This window comes from Dipodomys merriami, unplaced genomic scaffold (genome assembly GCF_024711535.1).
Source record: "Dipodomys merriami isolate MVZ:Mamm:240054 unplaced genomic scaffold, mDipMer1.0.p SCAF_1, whole genome shotgun sequence".
NCBI lineage: Eukaryota > Metazoa > Chordata > Mammalia > Rodentia > Heteromyidae > Dipodomys > Dipodomys merriami.
This window is the reverse complement of record NW_027202270.1, coordinates 92,574,022-92,596,309: the sequence shown is the minus strand read 5'-3', so window position 1 is coordinate 92,596,309 and position 22,288 is coordinate 92,574,022. Positions and strand designations below refer to the sequence as shown.

Genomic DNA, 22,288 nt, shown 5'->3' with positions numbered 1-22,288 from the left:
CTTCACCTGTCCCCTCAAATTACCTGGTTCCATTTTCTCATAAGTACTTTGAATACCATGACTGCATTCACCCACCCTTTCTCTATCCATTTGTCTGGCCCCCTCTCCTTGGCCTCACTGCTCCCCCACAACAATGTGTTAAACTTTATGATAATTGTTCAAAGGAATTACACTATTGCAATCCTTCCCTGCATATACCATACATCAGTTTTTCCCTAAATATGCCATAATTTATCCCATTTGTGTAAATATGTTTATATATATAGTTATAATTTTGATTTAACTTGCAAATATTAGAGAAAATGTGCATCCTTTGTCTCTCTGAGCCTGACTTCCTTCACTTAACATAATTTTCCCTGGGTCCATCGATTTCCCTGCAAATGACTTCTACAATATCATTCTTCCTGATGGATGAATAAATTTCCACTATGTGTGTGTGTGCATGTGTGTGTGTGTGTGTGTGTGTGTGTGTGTGCATGTATGTGTGTGTATGTGTATATCTGTGTGTGTGTCTGTGTGTGTGTGTGTGTATCTGCGTCTGTGTCTGTGTGTTACTTGCAACTGAGACCATTTCCCCTTGGTGTCTTTTCTATCAGTGTAATAGAAAAGCTGGGCCACACACAAAATCACCAACCTAAGATTGACAAGTTAGACAACTTTAATCAGACACATGGTGAAATATCACCACCCAATAGCATAGCAAATCAATAATACAGAGTTTCACATTAAAAAATTTAAAAAACAGAAAGGAGATATGAAATGCAATCTATCTTTAGAAAAAAAAGTAAAACTACAGACAAGAATAAGGTGAAAGTATGAACATGGGTATAGTCCCTTCCTGTGGTTCCATTGCTACCCATTCACTCTTCCCACTGTCTGCTCTTGTCTAACTTTTGCCTTCTCTAGTGATGGAGAAACTCTTAGCTCATTGGTTCTGAGGGAAAGTTAAAGACAATTTGCATTTCATGTCTCCTTTCTCTTTTTCTTTTTTCCAGCCACTAGGGAAATCAATATGGTGGGTCCTCAAAAAACAAAAACTAAAGTTATAAGAGCCACACAATTTAGCAATACCATTGCTCAGTCTATACCCAAAAGATTGTTTTAAATTTCATTGTAAAGTGATGTACCTAGGGGTTACAGTTACATGATTCAGGTAATGAGTAATTGCCTTTTAAACAATGTCTCCCCTCCCTCATTCTAAGTACCCAAAAGACTTAAAATCAGTTTACTACAAAGTTAGTATACTATATTTTTATTGTAAACCCATGTTTATTGCAGGATCAATCACAGTAGCCAAGTTATGAAATCACTCCCAATCAATACATGAGTAGATAAAGAGTATATAAAGATAATATATGCATATATATATGCATCCTAAAACATCAAACAAGTAATAACTGAAAAAGTTGAATAACTGATAATTGTACCAAGGAACGCAGTCATTAGCATATTTAAGCATATATACCTTGAACATAATTGGGATGACGCTGTTTAGGACCCATGCTTTCCTTCTATGACTTTCCTTCTATCTTCACACTGGTGAGAGTACCAAGATAATTCATTTGCAATTTTTATAGAAAATGTCACTGTGGCCCCTGAGACACAGAGACTTGGCTCTCTGAATACTAAACAGTGATTACTTGGTGGATGAGTACTATTAGAGACTGATCATCCCATCACAGACAAACGGCAACCAGTATTTCTTGAGAGGAAAACCCTTTGCTATTCCCAGGCACTGTAACAGGGTAAGACAGACTCCACCTCAGTTCTGCAAGTGCTAAACAACTCGAGCATAAATCAATCAAGCCCACACTAGCCGGGTATAAAATGAGCCCTCATAAATCATTGGCTTGCTCTTTCCCAGCTCTCTCCCTCTCTCTCTTTCCCAGTTCTCTCCCTCTCTCTCTTTCCCAGTTCTCTCTCTTTCCCAGCTCTCTTTCCATGCTTTGCCCACCTCTTTCCCAACTCTTTCCCAGCTCTTTTCACTCTCTTTCCCAGCTCTTTCCCAAATCTCTTTCCCAGAACTTTCCCAGCTCTATCCCAGCTTCTTTCTCAGGATTTTCCCAGGCCTTTAAAATATAAATAATAAAAAAAACCAATAAAAATAAAAATAAAAGTAAATCAATGGCTTTTCTGTATGCCAAAAATGAGAAAAGTGTGGCTGAAATTAGGAAAGCAATTCCATTTGTAATAGCCTCACAAAAAATAAAATACCTAGGAATTAAATTAACCAAAGAAGTGAAGGACCTCTATGATGAAAAGTTTAAAAACCTAAAAAAGGAAATCAAAACAGAACTTAGAAACTGACAAAACCACTGGGCACCGGTGGCTCATGCCTGTAATCCTAGCTACTCAGGAGGCTGAGATCTGAGGATCACGGTTCAAAATAAGCCCTTGCAGGAAAGTCTGTGAGACTCTTATCTCCAGTAAACCACTAGAAAACTGGAAGTGGTGCTGTGGCTCAAACAGTACAGGGCTCGCCTTGAGCTGAAGAGTGCAGTGACAGTGTCCAAGCCTAGAGTTCAAGCCCCACGACCAACAACAACAACAAAAAAAAGAATCTCACAGAAAGTGGCCAAACCTCCCATGCTCCTGGATTGGAAAGATCTACATCGTGAAAATGGCAATACTTCCCAAGGCTATCTATGAATTCAATGTGATACCTATCAATATTCCAACCTCATTCTTCAAGGAAATAGAAGATACAATCCAAAAATTTATGTGGAACAATAAAAGACCCCGAATAGCAAACATGATCCTTAACAGAAAGAACAGTGCTGGAGGAATATCAATAACAAATTTCAAACTCTACTACAAAGCCATGGCAATCAAAACAGCTTTGTACTGGCACAAGAACAGACCGCAGGACCAATGGAATAGAATTGAAAACCCATAAAATGAACTCACAGACCTATAGACATCTAATTTTCAATAAGGGAGCTAAAAAAAATAGAATGGAAGAAAGACAGCCTCTTCAGTAAATGGTGCTGGCAAAATTGGTTAACTACTTGTAGAAAACTAAAGATAGATCCTTATATATAACACTGCACCAGAATCAACTCCAAATGGATCAAAGACCTCAGAGTCAAAGCAGACACTCCCAAAACATTACAGGATGAAATAGGAGAAACCCTAGGTCTCCTTGGCACAGGACCAAATTTTCTTAATAGAGACCCAGAAACACAACAAATCAAAGAAAGGTTGGACAAATTGGATTGCATCAAATTGCAGAGCTTCTGCATGGCAAAGGACATACCTAGCAAGATCAATAGAAAGCCCACGAATTGGGAGACGATCTTCACTAGCCATATCTAGGTATATAGGTATATCTAAAATATACCTGGAAATCAAAAAATTAAATCCCCAAAAAACAAATCTTCAAAAAAACAACTAACCAATAAATAAGTGGGCTAAAGACTTAAAGAGAAACTTCTCTGAAGAGGAAAGAAGGATGGACAATAGACACATGAAGAATTGCTCAACCTCAGTAGCCATAAAAGAAATGCAAATCAAGCCGGGCGCTGGTGGCTCACGCCTGTAATCCTAGCTACTCAGGAGGCTGAGATCTGAGGATCGCGGTTCAAAGCCAGCCCGGGCAGGAAAGACCGTGAGACTCCTATCTCCAATAAACCACCAGAAAACCGGAAGTGGCGCTGTAGCTCCAGTGGTAGAGCGCTCGCCTTGAGCTGAAGAGCTGAGTGACAGCGCCCAGGCCCAGAGTTCAAGCCGCACAACCGACAAAAAAAAAAAAAAAAAAAGAAATGCAAATCAAAACAACATTGAGATACCAACTCACCCCAGTTAGGATGGCTACAATCAAGAACTCTAATAACAATAAATGCTGGAGTGGATGTGGACAGAAGGGAACATTACTGCATTGTTGGTGGGAATATAAACTTGTTCAACCACTTTGGAAAGTAGTATGGAGGTTCCTCAAAAGACTCCACATAGAGTTCCCCTGTGACCCAGAAATCCCACTTTGGGGCATTTACCCAAATGATCACAAACAAGACCATACTAAAACTACCAGCACAACTATGTTTATTGCAGCATTATTTACCATAGCTAAGATATGGAACCAACCCAGATGCCCCTCAGTAGATGAATGGATCAAGAAAATGTGGTATATATACACAATGGAATTCTATGCCTCCATCAGAAAGAATGACATTGCCCCATTTGTTAGGAAATAGAAAGACTTGAAAAAAATTATATTAAGGGAAGTAAGTCAGGCCCAAGGAAATATAGGTCCCACGGTTTCCCTTATTTGCAATAACTAGTTTTTGTCTGAGTCAAGCAGAAAAGGTCAGAGAAGTTCATGTTAAGGAAATGAACCCCAAGATAAGTATTCAAATGTTTTTTTTTCTTTCATGTCATTGTTTCTAACATATTTATAAGCTGATTTCTTTGTTGCTTTGTATGTCCCTCCTCTACGGTATAACCCCTGCTTTCACTGTATTTGATGTTGGTATAATTTGTGGAGGGGAAGGGAAAAAACAAATCTTTTAAATAGGGATACAGGTGGACCCATTGCAACAATGAGATGTACAAGTCATTATGTCGAAAAACGAACTTTACAACTTTGGTGGGGGGGAGGAAGTAGGGAAGATCGCATGAGTGGGTGGGAGGGGTGTATGGGAAGGGATGGGAAGGGGAAATAAAGGAGGAAGCAGTAAAGCTTGATAAGAAATGTACTCATTATCTTGCCCATGTAATTGTAACGCCTCTGTATGGTGTTTTCATGTTAAAAAAAAAATCAATCAAGCCATTCAATTTGCATAGACTAGACTTGATATTCGTTTTGTGTATGTGCCAGTACTTGGGCTTAAATTCAAGACCTTTGCTCTCCTTTGACTTTTTATGCACAAGATTTGTGCTCTCCCACAGAAGCCATACTGCCACTTCCAGCTTTTTCACTGGTTAATAAGAGTCTCCCATTTTTGACCATTATGGTATCCAGGCCCAGAAGGCCTTTACTGAACTGGCCTCTCTTGCTTCTTCCTCATCCGTTGCAGAGAAAGGCCAAGCAGACCTCTGCTATGCAGCCCCTCAAGCTTCCAGGGAGCAAATCGGAGTGAAGCCAGGGCAGATAAGCTATTTTGCTGTCTGTGGACAGCTGTTCCCAAAAAGCAGTTTAACAACTACAATGCAAAAGGTAGAGCTGATGGGGCAGAAGGCTCAGGAGTGTAAATCAGTCTTCTGAAACTCTGACATGACCACCAAGATTTGCGTGTGGGATCCAAACAATATAAAGACCATTTCCAATATCCGCATAGAAAAAACCTAGGGAGAGAGGAACTTGAGGGATGTCTGGGAGTAGGACAGTGGCCCTATCCTCATGCCCTCAGCCCAGAGCTTGGGTGGCCTGGGATCCCCAGTCTTAAGGCCACTCACTGGTGGATTGGGAATGGAAGGTGGAAAGGACCTGTCATCCCAAAGAATCACCTGGATTGAGCTAGAAAAAAATCCAGGGTCAATCTTGAGCCCTGAAACTGAGGAAATCAAGAAAGATCTACCCTGACCCTGATCTCATGCTCAACATCCTCCAACAAAGCGGGGAGAGTAAGACAAGGAAGAGACCAGCTCAGTGCTTCCCCTCTTCTCCACAGGGAGGTTCAGGGTGGAGGGCCTCAGTATAACAGTGTGGCCTATGGCACTTGCTCTGGTGAGGAGGGAGGGGAATATGGGGCCCCTCTAGGAGTCTTCACCAAGACCTCCCACTTCTTGCCCTGGATAAAGAAAACCATGAAGCACTTTAGGAAGCAGACATAAAATTGGCTTTTCTTGAGCCTGACCATCTTTTCTAAAGCAGAATCAAAAATCCTGTGGTGGTGGGCAGTGAGGACTCCAAGACTGAAATAAATGGATATCTTAGGGAACTATAGCCCCCTGTTGTCAGTTCTGGGTTTTGCTTCTTCTGTTTGCCCAGAGCCTTCTCTCTACACTCCATGCTATAGTTTCTCATCAATTCTTTTTTTAAATTAATTTACTTTTTGTTATTACAGAGATGATGTACAGAGGAATTACAGTTACAGGAGTCAGGTAATGAGTACATTTGCTTTCATACAATGTTATCTGCTCCCTCATTCTCTTCAGGACCCTCCCTCCATCTCTGCCCACCAGTTGCATACAGTAGTTCACTTTCTTCAGTGTCCAGTGGGTTCCACTGCTGTACATTTTTACCATTTTCCTCAGGTTCTGTACTCTCTCCAACCCTTCTGAAGTTGTACACTTGAATACACCATACATAAGGTAAAGAAAACTGACTTATTAAAACCTAAAAACTAAAAAGAAAGAAAGAAAGGAAGGAAGGAAGAAAGGAAGGAAGAAAGAAAGAAAAAAGAAAGAAAAAAGAAAGAAAGAAAGAAAGATAGAAAGAAAGAAAGATAGAAAGAAAGAAAGAAAGAAAGAAAGAAAGAAAGAAAGAAAGAAAGAAAGAAAGAAAGAAAGAAAGAAAGAAAGAAAGGAGTAAAAACATGTCTCTTTTTTCCATATCTTCGAATTTGTTTCAGCATGTGTATTATTGTATATACATATGATGAGGCATTTAAGCACTGAACCTTTGTGTTTCTCTCCTCTTTTGATCTTACTGTGTGCAACTATCTAGAATCTGGCATTATTTATCATATCCCAGTGCATTTTAGATCTAATTTCCACATATCAGCAAGAACATGTGCCATTTGTCTCTCTGAGCTTATCTTTTTTTTTAATATTTTTATTGTAAAGATACTGTACACAGGAGTTACAACTACATGAGTAAGGTAATGAATCCATTTCTTATTGAGCATTGTTACCCCTTCCTTTTTTTTTTCCTCTACTATCCCTTTCCTTCCCACCTCCCAAATTCCTCATCTCCCCCACCCCCGAAGTTTTAAAGTTTGTTTTCAGCATAGTGTCATTGTTACAATGGGTCAACCTATATTCTTGTTTTAGCATTTTATTATTTCCCTTCCTATCCCCAAATTAGAAAAATGTATATTCATGTTACAGGGCACTAGAATCAAATACAACCACAACAGAGTTTATACCATGGGGGAAGAACATACAAAAGAAACAAAAAAATCACAAACCACATTAAAATCAACAGCAACAAAGAAAAAAACCTCGTGTCCACATCTTGGGGTTCATTTCGCAGAGCACCATCTTTTTTTATTAAAAAGTTTTTCTTATTGAGAAAATACCCTACAGAGGTTGACAATTACATGAGCAAGGTAATAAGTTCATTTCATATCAAGCATTATTGCCTCCTCTTTTGTTTCCCCTTACCATCCCTGCCCTCCCAGCTACAGCCTCTGTCCCTCACCACCAAAGCTGTAAAGTTCGTTTTTCAACATAACATCTTGTACATATAATTGTTGCAAAGGGTCCACCTGTATCCCGATTTAAATAATTTGTTTTTTCCCTTCCCCTCTGCAAATTATACGAACATCAAATACAGTGAAAACAGGGGTATACCATGGGGGAGGGACATACAAAGCAACAAAGAAATCATCTTATAAATATATTAGAAACAATGGCAAGAAAGAAAAACAATTTGAGTCCTTATGTTGGGAGTTCATTTCGCCTAACATCAACTTTTCTGACCTTTTCTGCTCGTCTCGGACATATGCTAATGATTGCAAATGAGGGAAATTATGGGACCTATGTTTCTTTGGGCTTGGCGTTACTTCATTTAATATAAATTTTTCCAAGTCATTCCATTTCCTAACAAATGGGGCAATGTTATTCTTTCTGATGGAGGCATAGAATTCCATTGTGTATATATACCACATTTTCTTGATCCATTCATCTACTGAGGGGCATCTGGGTTGGTTCCATATCTTAGCTATGGTGAATAATGCTGCAATAAACATAGTTGTGCTGGTAGTTTTAGTATGGTCTTGTTTGTGATCATTTGGGCAAATGCCCAAAAGTGGGATTTCTGGGTCACAGGGGAACTCTATGTGGAGTCTTTTGAAGAACCTCCTTACTACTTTCCAAAATGGTTGAACAAGTTTACACTCCCACCAACAATGCAGTAGGGTTCCCTTTTGGCCACACCCCCTCCAGCATCAGTTCTTATTAGATTTCTTGATTATAGCCATTCTAACTGGGGTAAGGTGGTATCTCAGGGTTGTTTTGATTTGCATTTCTTTTATGGATAGGGAGGTTGAGCATTTCTTCATGTGTTTATTGACCATCCTTCTTTCCTCTTCAGAAAAGTTTCTCTTTAAGCCTTTAGCCCACTTATTTATTGGGCAGTTGTTTCTTGGAGAATTTGTTGGTGGGGGATTTAATTTTTTGAGTTCCAGGTATATTTTAGATATGAGACCCTTGTCCATTGTATGGCTGGTGAAGATCTTCTCACAATCTGTGGGCTTTCAATTGGTCTTGCTAGCTATGTCCTTTGACATGCAGAAGCTCTGCAACTTCATGCAATCCCATTTAACCAACCTTTCTTTGAATTGTTATATTTCTGGGTCTCCATTAAGAAAATTTCGACCTGTGCCAAGGAGACCAAGGGTTTCTCCTATTCCATCCTGCAATGTTTTCAGGATGTCTGCTTTAACTCCGGAGTCTTTAATCCATTTGGAGTTAATTCTGGTGCAGGGTGATATATAAGGATCTAGCTTTAGTTTTCTACAAGTAGTTAACCAATTTTGCCAGCACCATTTACTGAAGAGGCTGTCCTTCTTCCTTTCTAGTTTTTTAGCTCCCTTATCAAAGATTAGATGGCTATAGGTCTGTGAGTTCATTTCTGGGTTTTCAATTCTATTCCATTGGTCCTGCGGTCTGTTCTTGTGCCAGTACCAAACCCTTTTGATTACTATGGCTTGGGAGTAGAGTTTGAAATTTGATATTGATATTCCTCCAGCACTGTTCTTTCTGGTAAGGACTAGTTTTCCTATTCTGGGTCTTTTATTGTTCCATATGAATTTTTGGATTGCCTCTTGAAGAATGAGGTTGGAATATTGATAGTTATTGCATTGAATTCCAAGATAGCCTTGGGAACCTTTGCCATTTTCATGATGTTGATCCTTCCAATCCAGGAGCATGGGAGGTTTTTCCACTTTCTAAGTTCTGTTTTGATTTCCTTTTTCAGGTTTTTAAAGTTTTCATCATAGAGGTCCTTCACTTCTTTGGTTAATTTAATTCTTAGGTATTTTTTTTTGTGGGGCTATTACGAATGGAGTTGGTTTCCTGATTTCAGACACGCTCTTCTCATTGTTCACGTACAGAAAAGCCATTGATTTTTGAGAGTTAATTTTATACCCTGCTTCTTTGCCAAAGTTTCAAATCAGCTTGAGTAATTCGGGAGTGGAGTCCATGGGATTCTTTAAATACAAGATCATGTCATCTGCAAAGAGGGAAAGTTTTACTTCATCTTTCCCTATTTGGATCCCTTTTATGTTTGCATCTTGTCTTCTCGTAGCTAGGCATTCTAATACTAAATAGAAGAGAAGTGGAGAAAGTAGACATCCTTGTCTCATGTCTGAGTTAAGAGGAAATGGCTTTAGTTTTTCACCATCAAGTATCATGCTGGCTGTAGGTTTCTCATATACAGTCTTTATTGTGTTGAGGAATGTTCCATGGATTCCTAGTTTTTCCAGGGCTGTTGGATCTTGTCAAATGCTTTTTCTGCATCTCTTGAGATAACCATGTGCTTCTTATCCTTGCTCTTGTTGGAGAGTTAAGTCCGTTATGGTTCACAGTTAGGACTGAGAGGTGTTTGGTGGTTCCTGCCATGTTATCCACCTTCTTGGGAGCTGTGACAACTGGGTTCTTCCTATGGTTCTTGGATTCTCAGTTCGGGTGCGGTTTCTTGGCCTTTATTGTGGTCTTGTTGGTTTTCTATGTGTAGTACATATTTAAGTATCTTTTCTAAGGCTGGTTTGGAGGACATATATTGTTTCACTTTTTCTTTGATATGGAAGTTTCTTATTTGACCTTTGGTTATGAAGGAGAGTTTAGCTGGATACAGTATTCTTGGTTGATAGTTGTTTGTCTTTAAGGCATGGCATACATCATTCTAGGCTCTTCTTGCTTTTATTATTTCTGCTGAAAAATCTGAGGTTGTTCTCATTGGCTTCCTTTGTAGGTGATTGATCTTTTCTCCTTGAGAGCTTTAAAGATCCTTTCCTTGGTCTGAATTGATCCTGTGCGGATTATAATGTGAGGGTGGGATGTCCTGTTCTGGTCTGGTCTGGTCTATTTGGGCTTCTAAAAGCTTCTTGTATCTGAATAGGCCCATCTTTGTGCATGTTTGGGAAGTTCTCTGCTAGGATCCTGTTAAATAAATTTCCTAGACCATTAACTTCTGCCTCTAGCTGCTCCTCTACACCCATTATCCTCAGATTAGTCCTTCAGATGGTGTCTTCCAGATATTGAATAGATCTATCATATTTCTTGGATTTGTCTTGGATAGTTGGATGTTCTTTCTCTACAATATCTAAGCTCTCTTCAGTCCCGTAGATTTGATCTTCTACATGGTCTAACCTGATGTCAAGGCTTTCTACTTTGTTTTTTATCTCTTTTATTTCTAATTGGTAAGCTTTAAGGGCTTCAAATTCTTCATTGGAGCTTTGTTTTAGATTTTGTATGAACTTACTTCCTTAATTTGGTGTTCAGTGTTTATTCTCAAATTACCTAGTTGATTGTTATGGTTTCCTTTGACTCCCATTCCTTCTGTCGGGCTCCACTCAGTATTCCCTTTGTGGTCTCCCTGAATTCTTTCAGCTGTCTGTTTATGAATTCCATGAATGCATCTATTGAACTTTGTCCATTCTCATCCCACTCTCACAATTCCTGTATTACTCTTTGATTAGCTTCCTCATGCTCACGCAATTCCTGTAATTCTCTCTAACTGTTCTTGGCCTGCTCATGCAATTCCTGTGTTTCTCTTTGACTGTTCTCAGCCTGCTCATGCAATTCCTATATTTCTCTTTGATTGTTCACAGCCTGCTCACGCAATTCCTGTATTAATCTTTGAGTAGCTTGTCACACTCACTAGATTCCTAGATTAAACTTTGGTCTGCCTCCTCTTGCTCCCTATCATGCTCACCCTGAGTCCTTTGCAGGTTTTCAATCTTTTCATTCACCATGTTTACCAGTAGTGCTTGTAGAGGTTTCTGGGAACTCCCCTCTGGATTATTCATTAACTGTTCTGTCACCTGGTTATCATGAGTGGGAGGAAAGATACCTGGACTTGCCATTTCGCTTGTGTTTCTCCGGCTTGTTCTGCCCATTTGGTATGAAAGTAACACCAATTTTGTGTAGAATACTATTTTAAGGCAAGCACCAACCAGAGTTCTGTAGTTGCACAGTCAAAATGGCTGCAAATACAATCTAGTTCAACAGGTACAATCTATTCAACAAACAACTATGGATTAATGGGCTAAGAACAGCAAAGAAGGATTTGGCAAACCAGAAATTATTAGGTTTAGGGAGAAATGTGGGGGAAAATAAGATTAGAGGGATATGGAGAGGTAAAAGGAGAGTGAATTTAACCAAGTCCTAATCTCGGAGAGGGAAATGAATTGGACAGAATGATAGGAGAGAGATTGAAAAGAAAGAAAGAAAAAATGGAAAAACAAAAATTTCAATTTAAAAAGTGAAAGAAATATTATGTAAGTATAAAGAAATTATATTATGGGAAGAAAAGGATAGAATGAAAGGAGGGGAGGGATAGAAATGAAACATGAAAAAATAAAAAATAAATATTCTTAAAATTGGAAAATTGGAATACTTGAAAATTATATAGATATAAAGAGACAATACAGCTTTTAAAGAAGTTAAACCTAAAAGGTTGTGAATTGAGTAATAAATTTCTGGATTAATTATGCACACAATGGGGGATATGGTCTAATAATCATTGACAGGTATATATCTGGGGATGAGCAGAACAGCAATTAAGTCATGCAAAAAAGAGAGAAAAAATGGAAAGAATGAAAAAAGGACTGAAAGGTCAAAAGAGATTAAAAGAAAAAGCACACACACACACACATATACACCTAAAGTAAAAATTATGACAGAAAAAATTAATAGAAACAATTTTTTAAATTAAAATTAAAAAATGGTAGAGAAAAGGAGTTCATTGATTTTTTGTGGGAGGAGAGGTGAAGATCCTTTATATCCCCTGTATCTATAAACAGTCTCTTGGTGGAGTCTCTGGTCTGCTTGTGGTGTTTGATTTTCCTGTGGCTTGATTGGTTTCTTCAGTCAGTTTGTTTGAGCAGGCAGAAAAATGCTCTGCTTTACCCAGGATTTTGTGATCGTCCTCTGTGGCTAGTTAGGCGGGTGGGAGATCTGCTTTGAGTATTACAAAAGAAGGAGATGGCTGTTTCTTCTAGTTTGGAGATGCTGTGATGCCACTAGGTTCTGGGTAGGGTTGAGACCTTTCAACAAACAGTAGCTTTTCCCTGAGGGGCTAGCTCCTGACACACAGAGCCCAGCCTGGAGCCATTCTCAGGGTTCAGATTTACTGAGTTTTAATTGTTTGTCTAGGCTTCTGTTGGGAGGGGCAACCTCTGGCTCTGTTTACCCAGTGAAGAAAGTCACTCCTCTGGGAGTGGAGCTTTCTCTGCCTAGGCTGGGTGATTTTCCCCTGGGTGGAGCTGAGCCAGGCAGGTCAGGTCAGGTTCCTATGACCTGCTAAATGACTCTTGTTTTCTTCTAAGGCCTGAGTTGGAGCTAACTGCTCAGCCAGGCCTTTTTCAGTATCAAAGATGGGGATCTTCAGTGGTGGGCGAGAGGCAGACTTCCCTCCTCTGCTCCCTGAGAAGGGAAGATGTCAGAGTTCTACTCATGCCAGAGTCCTGGTTCCTGGGCCACCTCTGATCTGCGATCTGCAGGATGAAGGTCTCTATTCCTAGTCAATTCTTGCTGGTGATGAGTAGAATCTGCTCATCTGCCACATCTGGTGCCTTTGTCTGGGACTTTCTGTTGGTATGGCAGCCACGGCTGCTGGCAAGTGCTCAGATCTGTCTCCTTGCCTGGATTTTCCCACTCTGGCTAAACTCTCTGTACAGTGATATCACACTTGGTGTGATTTTCTAGCCTAGGACTGTTCACTAAAACACTAAAACTGCTTTTTTTGTGAGAGTATGTTTAGCCTCCAGCTTCTTCTCTGCCATATTCCTCCAAATCCTGAGCATCATCTTATATGGTCATATATACATAGCTTTTGACCATTTATGTTTCACTGATAAGATTATTGTAGGTGTATACTAGTTATTGCAAATAAGGGAAAACATGGAACCTATGTTTCTTTGGGTCTGGCTTACTTCACTTAATATGTTTTTCATTTCCTAACCAATGGGGTGGTATTATTCTTTCTGATAGAGTCATAGAATTCCATTGTGTGTGTGTGTGTGTGTGAGAGAGAGAGAGAGAGACAAAGATTTTCTTGACCCATTCGTGTACTGAGGGGCATCTATGTTGATTCCATATCTTAACTATGGTGAATAATGCAGCAATAAACATAGTTGTGCTGGTAGCTTTAGTATGGCCTTGTTTGTGATCCTTTGGGTAAATGCCTAAAAGTGGGATTGCTGGATTGCTGGGTCATAGCGAAGCTCTATGTGTAGTCTTTTGAGGATCCACCATACTGCTTTCCAGAGTGGTTGACAAGTTTACACTCCCTCCACCAATGCAGTAGGGTTCCCCATTGGCCATATCCCCTCCAGCATCTGTTGTTACTAGATTTCTTGATTATAGCCATTCTAACTGGGATGAGGTGGAATCTCAAGGTTGTTTTGATTCACATTTCTTTTATGGCTAGAGAAGTTGAGGATTTCTTCATGTGTCTATTGGCCATTCTTATTTCCTCTTCAGAGAAGTCTCTCTTTAAGTCTTTAGAGGTTGTTTCTTTGAGGATTTGTTGTTGGGGATTCAATATTTTGAGTTCTAAGTATATTTTTGATATGAGGTCCTTGTCTGTTTTATGGCTAATGAATATCTTCTCACAATCTGTGGGCTTTCTATTGATCTTGCTAGCTATGTCCTTTTCCATGCAAAAGCTCTGCAGCTTCATGAAATCCGATTTGTCCAACCTTTCCTTGATTTGTTGTGCTTCTGGGTCTTCATTAAGAAAATTTCGGACATATACTAGTTATTGCAAATTAAGGAAACCATGGGACCTATGTTTCTTTGGGCCTGGCTTACTTCACTTAATATTTCCAAGACTTTCCATTCCCTAACAAATGAGATGTACAAGATGCTATGTTGAAAAACGAGCTTTACAACTTTGGCAGGGTTGGGGGAGGGGGAGAAGTAGTCCTGGGGATGATAGAGGAAAAAACAAAGGAGGAGGCAACAAGACTTGATAAGAAATGTATGCCTTACCTTGCTCTTGTAATTGTAACCACTCTGTATAGTATTTTCACAATAAATAACATTAAAAAAATGTTCAACCTCTGCCTAGGAGCCCTAGAGTTTCTCTTATTCCTTTCTGTAATAGTTTCAGGGTATCTGCTGTGACTTTGAGGTCTTTGATCCATTTGGACTTGACTCTGATGCAGGGTGATATATAAGGATCTAGCTTTAGTCTTCTACACGTGTTTAACCAATTTTGCCAACACCATTTACAGAAGAGGCTATCTTTCTTCCATTCTATTTTTTTAGCTCCCTAATTAAAGATTAGGTGGCTATAGCTCTGTGGGATCATTTCTGATTCTTCAGTTCTATTCCATTGGTCCTGTTCTTGTGCCAGCACCAAGCTGTTTTGATTACTATGGCTTTATACTAGAGTTTGAAATTTGTTATTGATATTCCTCCAGCACTGTTAGTTCTGCTAAGAATTGTTTTGCTAATAGGGGTCTTTATTGTTTCATATGAACTTTGGATTGCTTTTTCTATTTCATTGAAGAATAAAGTTGGGATATTGATAGCTATCATAGTGAATTTGTAGATAGCTTTTGGCAAAACTGCCATTTTCACGATGTTAATCTTCCCAATCCAGGAGCATGGGAGGTTTTCCACTTCATCAGTTCTGCTTTGATTTCCTTTTTCAGTTTTTAAAGTTTCCAACATAGAGATCCTTCACTTCTTTAGTTGACTCCTAGGTATTTTATTTTGTGTGGGGCTATTAGAAAATGCTGATTTCAGCTGCACTCTTCTCATTCTTACCAACAGAATAGCATTGATTTTTTTTAATTTAATTTTTTATTTGTGAACATACTGTACAGAGGAGTTACAATTACATGGGCAGGATAATGCGTACATTTCTTACCAAGCATTGCAGCCTCCTCCTTTGTTTACCCTTCACATCCCTTCCCAGCCTTCCCCTCCCCCCAATCCCAATCCTTCTCCTTCCCTCCCTTCCCCCCCCCCCCCCCCGCACCAACGTTGTAAAGCTCATTTTGGACATGACAACTTGTACTTCTCATTGTTGCAACAGGTCCACCGGTATCCTTAAACAACTGGTTTTTCCCCATCTCCTCCACAAGTTATACTGACATCAAATATAGTGAAAGCAGGGGTTATACTGTGGGGGAGGGACATACAAAGCAACAAAGAGATAATCTTATAAATGCATTAGAAACACATGCATGAAAGAAAAAAACATTAAAATACACATCTAAGTGTTCATTTTCCTGACATCACATTAACTGACCTTTCCCGCTTGACTCATACATCTACTAGATATTACAAATAAGGGAAACCATGGGACCTATGTTTCTTTGGGCCTGGCTTACTTCAATTAATATAATTTTTTCCAAGTTTTTCCATTTCCTAACAAATGGGGCAATGTCATTCTTTCTGATGGAGGCATAGAATTCCATTGTGTATATATACCACATTTTCTTGATCCATTCATCTACTGAGGGGTATCTGGGTTGGTTCCATATCTTAGCTATGGTAAATAATGCTGCAATAAACATAGTTGTGCTGGTAGCTTTAGTGTGGTCTTGTTTGTAAACATTTGGGTAAATGCCCAAAAGTGGGATTGCTGGGTCATAGGGGAGTTCTATGTGAAGTCTTTTGAGGAACCTCCATACTGCTTTCCAAAGTGATTGAACAAGTTTACATTCCCACCAACAATGAAGTAAGGTTCCTTTCTGTCCACATCCCCTCCAGCATCTGTTGTTGTTAGAGTTCTTCATTTTTGCCGTTCTAACGGGTGAGGTGATATCTCCATGTTGTTTTGATTTGCATTTCTTTTATGGCTAGGGATGTTGAACATTTCTTCATGTGTCTATTGGCCATCCTTCTTCTTCAGAGAAGCTTCTCTTTAAGTCTTTCGCCCACTTATTTATTGGGCAGTTGTTTCTTTGAGGATTTGTTGGGGGGTTTAATTTTTTGAGTTCCAAGTATATTTTAGATATGAGACCCTTGTCCGTTGTATGGCTAGTAAAGATCTTCTCCCAATCCATGGGCTTTCTATTGATCTTGCTAGCTATGTCATTTGCCCTGCAGAAGCTCTGCAACTTTAAATAGCATTGATTTTTGAGGGTTAATTTGTACCCTGTTACTTTGCCAAAGTGTCAGATCAGCTTGAGTAACTTTGGAGTGGAGTCTATGGGGTTCTTTAAATACAAGATCATGTCATCTGCAAAGAGAAAGAGTTTTGCTTCATCTTTCCCTATTTGGATCCCCTCTATGTTTGCATCGTGTCTTATTGCTCTTGGTAGGCATTCTAATACTAAATTGAATTGTCAGAAATTTTATCATGAAAAGATGTTGATTTTTTCCCCAGTGGTATTTTTGCATCTATTGTGATGATTAGATGACTTTTTCTGATTATTACATAATTTCATTGTGCTCTGGGGAGAGGAAAACAATCAGAAATTATAGAGAGGTAGTGTCTTCATATTTTTTAAATATGAGATAGAGTTACTATTTAGCCTAAGCTGATTTCAAACTTAGGATCCTCCTACCTCTGCCTCTTGAGTGGAAGATTACAGAATGGAGCACCACCTACAGACTGATTACACATTTTGAATGCATTAAATATCACCAAATTATATACTTTATAGTACTTCATTGTATCTGATGTGAATTTCACCTCAATTTTTAAAATGGGTCAGAATCTTATGTTTAGATTAAGTGATAATTGTATAAATTAACTGTAGTACATCTAACACTACTTTAATAACTTCCTAGACACATGTATTGCAGTGAGTTCAAGTGTTTCAAGCATCTTTACAAAGTATCATTTGACATTGGTCATCTCCATGTGCTCCATACTTACTGCAGCAATTACATATGGAAAGAAAAAGTGATCTCATATAATACTTATAAAAATATGTGCCAATCCATGGTATATGTTACAGATAAATATAGGCAACTTCAAGCTATTCATACATAAATTTTGGAAATTATACATGGATTTTTCAACAGCATAGATCTGGTGAGAAGGACCCATGCTTTTAGGGTCAATTGTATTTAGTTGTTCTTTTCACAGAAATGAACACAATCCTTCACTTCCATTACAGAAAGAACATCAGCACAGTTGTTTACAAATGCTTATTTTGAGATCACTCTGTGTGGCTCTCTGAACAGAATATAGACAATACTAAAAGAACAATTGCTGAATTTTAGCTGTAGGGCCTGCTTTCTCATGACACAAGGCATCATATTAGTAACCCCATTTTCTTTTGGAGAATCAGCATTCTTCTAACTACTTCAAGTAGTTTGGGTGAGCCTGACTCTAGCCTTCCTAAAGATGTAGAAGTGCCCCAGTCTTATGCTAGTCATTAGATTGAACTTTTTTTTAGAAGTCAGCACAAAATTTGTTAATTCTGTTCAATAAAGTTCAAGTACAAAACTTTTGTTAAAAGCATTGAAAAGAGAGGTGGACTCCATCATCATAAGCATTTTAATTAAATCAGAGATGTTTAACCTTCCCTGGTGAGAGAAAGGGAGGGAAGGAGTGACATTGTCCAAAAGTAAATGTGCTCTTTACCTAACTCATCTAACTGTAAACCCTCTGTACATAAGAATAAAACAATTAAACTCCCTTGTGAGGAAGCTATGATGACACAGTTTAATGCACAATGGCCATGCACCATGGCCTTGCCCAAACTGTACTCTGGTTTCTAGCATCTCTACCACCCCTAACAGATTGTCAGCCCCCTGAGGAAAATGGACACAACTAAAGCAATGAGCACACAGAAACTACACTCCTAGATTTCACAGCACAGCATTGAAAACATGGGTTTCTCAAGCTCCTATACCTCTACCGGTCAAAACCACATCCTGCAGTCCCCACCTCATACTCTTGGATTCCTGCCTGGGCAGGAACAGGTGGCTGTCTCTGCATCCTCAGCTGTGGGTACCAATGTGGTCAGTGTGTGATTCTCACACAACCACTCAGAAATACGTCATCAAGCAAAGGCAGGAGGGGCCAGGGGTAGGTGGACTTCATAGAAACCCTTCTACAATGAATCACATGGTCTCTGACCCTACTCCACCTACTTCCTCTGCTAGAGGTTAAAAGTAAGCAATTTCCAGATGCAGTTCTAGAAGCTGAGGCCTGAGCAGCCTTCCTGGGAGGATGCAGCTTCTCCTGTTCCTGTTGGCCTTCTGTCTGCCCCCCAGAGCAAAGACAGGTGAGCGACCACCCCAACTCAGAGGACCAAACTCATCCCACAGCAGGAAAAAATTTTTGTGTCTTCTGCATACCGTGGATCCACCTATTACAAACACTCTGGATCTCAGTTCCAATACTACCATAGAAGCCCTAGTATGACACTGGATGGCCTATCAGCAAGAATGGGCTGGGAGACACTGTTCTCTTAGTCTTCCTTAAGGCCCACCCTTATCACTTTGAAAGTAAGCTAAAGGGCATGACAGAGTATAGTGGGAATTTGGAAAGGAGGAAATAGGGAAATATCCTGGAGCTCAGGAGATACTATGTGTGGTTTCTGTGTCTGGAATGAGGTGATTGCTCTCTTCAGCAACTGCTTCACAGGCAACCCCAGAGCTCAGTTACCCTAGAATTGGTCACTGTTTTGTTTTTGCTTTTGTTTTTTGTCTTTGCTCACTCCCAAGCAACTCATCCTTTTCTCTGCCTCTGTTCTTATTCCCAGTCCTCTGGTGACCCATTAACTTCCAAGTAGGACCTACTCTGTCTGACTCCCACTTCTCTGCTTTTCAGAATACCACCAGCACTGCCCTACCAATCTGATCAGGACACTAAGTGGAGCCATTCCCCAGTGAAGCCAGCAAACATTTATTGGGTGTTCACTGCATGTCAAGGCCTAGGAAATAGGACATAACAACATCTGGATTTAAATTAAAATCTTGGGCACTAGAAAGAAGCTCCATTTTAGACATTGCAGAACTCAGGAGGGTCTTAGAAAATATCTTGAACACAGAAAAACCAGGAGAGATTTATAAGGAGTCCTAGGGATTTGAAAAAGTTATGCGCAGTGCAGCTATACCTGGAAAAAGGGTTTATAGCCCAAGACTTGCTTTTCTTTCTTTTTCCAGAGGAGGAATGTGAAGTTTCTTGTCTAACCCCTTCCCAATTGCAGGTCATCTCAGCTTCCCAAATGATCAGCAGGACAGGGCCATCAAGGTGAACTCAGAGGTACACATAATGAGACACACTTTTCTTCAGGGGAAATCATCGGGGGACATGAGGCCAAGCCCCACTCCCGCCCTTACATGGCCTATCTTGAATACTTCGATGGGGATTCTTGGAAGAAGTGCGGTGGCTTCCTGATCCGAGAGGACTTTGTGATGACAGCTGCTCACTGTTTAGGGCGGTAAGGAACAGGGGAAAACCCCAGGTTTTCTGTAGATGCTCCTTAGAGAACCCATCTTCTGTCCAGGAAGCTCCCTGGGCTTCTGGAAATACATATGCAGAATATGAATTCTTTGAGGATAAGGAAGAGGGCTAAGCAAGACCTCCTGGGAAAGGGCAGCAAATTGGTATCAGAAACATCTCTGAGTAGCCAAGATTGTGATAATTAGAGCTAGGTTGGTAATACAGTGGAAATTAAACTGATTGTGAAGCTCATGCCTATAATCCTAGCTACTTAGGAGGCTGAGATCTGAGGATTGTGGTCCAAATCGAGCCCAGGAAAGAAAGGTGGTGAAACTCTTATCTCCAATAAACCACTAGAAAACTGGAAGTGGCACTGTAGCTCAGGTGGTAGTGCTTGCCTTGAACTGAAGAGCTGAGGGACAGCACCCAAGCCCAGAGTTCAAGCCCCATGACAAAAAAAATAAAGTGGTTGTACTCTGGTACAGTTACCAATGGCTCCAGAAGTCTACTTCAACAGCTAAGAAGCAGTGAGGTTCAATCACTCCTCTCTCCTCCATTTTCCCTCAGCCACTGCCCAGCCCTACTCTCTGTAGCCTACTCTTAATACTTCTTGGGTTGTATCTCCTCTGCTCCCCATCCCCTAACCACACTGTGCACTCTGTGCAGCTTAACAAATGTCACCCTCGGTGCCCACAACATCAAGGAACGGGAGAAGACCCAGCAGGTCATCCCTGTGAAAAAACACATCCCCCACCCAGGCTATAATACTGAGAATCACTCCAACGATATCATGTTATTACAGGTAAGTCATACTTCCTTGCTGCTTCTATCTCCTTCCTACAGGACAAGCCTCTCTTTCTAGGACATTTCCCAACCCTCCTTTCTATTCTGATCATCATGAAAATCTAGATCCAGAAGGCCATTGGTCAGTTGGACTCTCTTGCTTCTCTCCCATCAGCTGCAGAGAAAAGCCAAGCTGACTAGAGCCGTGAAGCCCCTCAAGCTACCCAATGGCAGGTCCCATGTAAAGCCAGGACAGGTGTGTGATGTGGCTGGCTGGGGACGAATGACCCCAAGGGGCCAATGCTCAAACACACTGCAGGAGGTGGAGCTGATTGTGCAGAAAGACCAAATGTGTGAGTCCCACTTAGAAGGTTACTACAACAGTGTCAGTCAGATCTGCGTGGGAGACCCAAAGATGAAAAGGTCTTCCTTTAAGGTAAGATTTGATCATCTATCTCTCCAGGCTCTCAGAAAATGGATGTTTGGGGAAAATCCAGAACCTGGAGACCCAAACAAGGAATTCCTTTGCATATCAGTCTGTGATTTCTCCCTGGGTAAAGAGGAGGGTTGTATTCCACAGATCACAAGGACCTGTGCTTCTCACCAAGGGGTCTCTGTGAATACTGCCCCCTGGAGGCAGGAGTTTATAGTAAGATGCCCAATCTCAGGGCACAGGCTTTTAGAATCTGTGTTCCCTCAGTCTGAAGCAATTTCTCTCAGATGGCTTCCCAGAACTAGCACTCACCTTTGCTCAGTTGGCCCATCCTCCTCCTGCTTCCATGTCCTTACACAGTGGCCTGGGGCCAATTTATCTCACACCTTCATCAGGAGATGATAGAGGCTGTCCTGAACCAGTAACAATATCCATGGGCAGTACTTAGCAGCTTAGGGCCTGCAGGGACCTGCTCTGCTCTCTCTGATTTTCTACCATCAGACAGTATCAATCACTTATCTCTCAGAAGACACTTGGGGTATCTTCTTGAGGAACCACTTGGCATGGAGGCCAGAGCCAGAAGGATCACAAACTCAGTCCTCTTCCTTCTCTATTACAGGGAGACTCAGGAGGCCCCCTCGTGTGTAACAATGTAGCCCAAGGCATTATCTCCTATGGAAAAGCTAATGGGACACCTCCACGAGCCTGCACCAAGATCTCAAAGTTCTCACATTGGATAGAGAAAAACATGAAACGCTACCAACCACAAGAGGCAGAGTAACACGCATCCCCCTCCCAATACCTGACCATCTTTCTTTGAGCTGAAGCTGGAATTGTACCAGGCAAGATGCCAACAATTAAATAAATGTCTCTTGGTTCAGTGTGAAAGCTGGTCTCTTATTCATTGGCCTTCATCCACAGGAACCAACTCTGGGCTAGCAGGCCAATGGCACAATTCAGTTTTCTATCTTCCCTTCTTCCTTCATTCCTCCACACCTTCCCAAAGCCCTATGCAAAGCTATTACCCAGCTCCTTCTCACCCACTGTCTCCCCAGGCACTGCCTTCTGATTGGTGTTGAGAAATAAAAAAGATAAAGCTGAGAGAGCTGTTTCTGCAGGGTTCAAGGTGAATTCCTTACCTCCCACTGTATTTACATGGCAGAGGAAAAGGGACTAACACCAAGAGTCCTGGAGATGAAGCAGGCATGGCTGAGGTCCCTGCTGAGACACCCCACTGAGCTGGGAATGAGCCATACTGAGCAAGGTATTTCCTTTCTGAAACATATGGCAAAAGTTGGGAAGGGTTCATTGAGCAGCTCCTCTTTATCATCTGGAATTAGTTTCCTTTCCTGTCTTCCTCTGAGATCAGGGCCAAGCTT

The 22,288-nt window shown here is 40.5% G+C and overlaps 1 protein-coding gene across 1 annotated transcript; it reads left to right on the top strand.

Moving 5' to 3' along the window:
- Positions 1-18,430: 18,430 nt before the first annotated feature.
- LOC138842105 (granzyme B-like) lies at positions 18,431-21,786 on the top strand. Its single transcript, XM_070043365.1, has 5 exons — positions 18,431-18,530; positions 19,544-19,691; positions 20,360-20,495; positions 20,652-20,912; positions 21,529-21,786. The coding sequence occupies exons 1-5, from the start codon at positions 18,476-18,478 to the stop codon at positions 21,688-21,690; spliced, it is 762 nt and encodes a 253-aa protein (XP_069899466.1). The 5' UTR covers positions 18,431-18,475; the 3' UTR covers positions 21,691-21,786.
- The last annotated feature ends 502 nt before the right edge of the window (positions 21,787-22,288 follow it).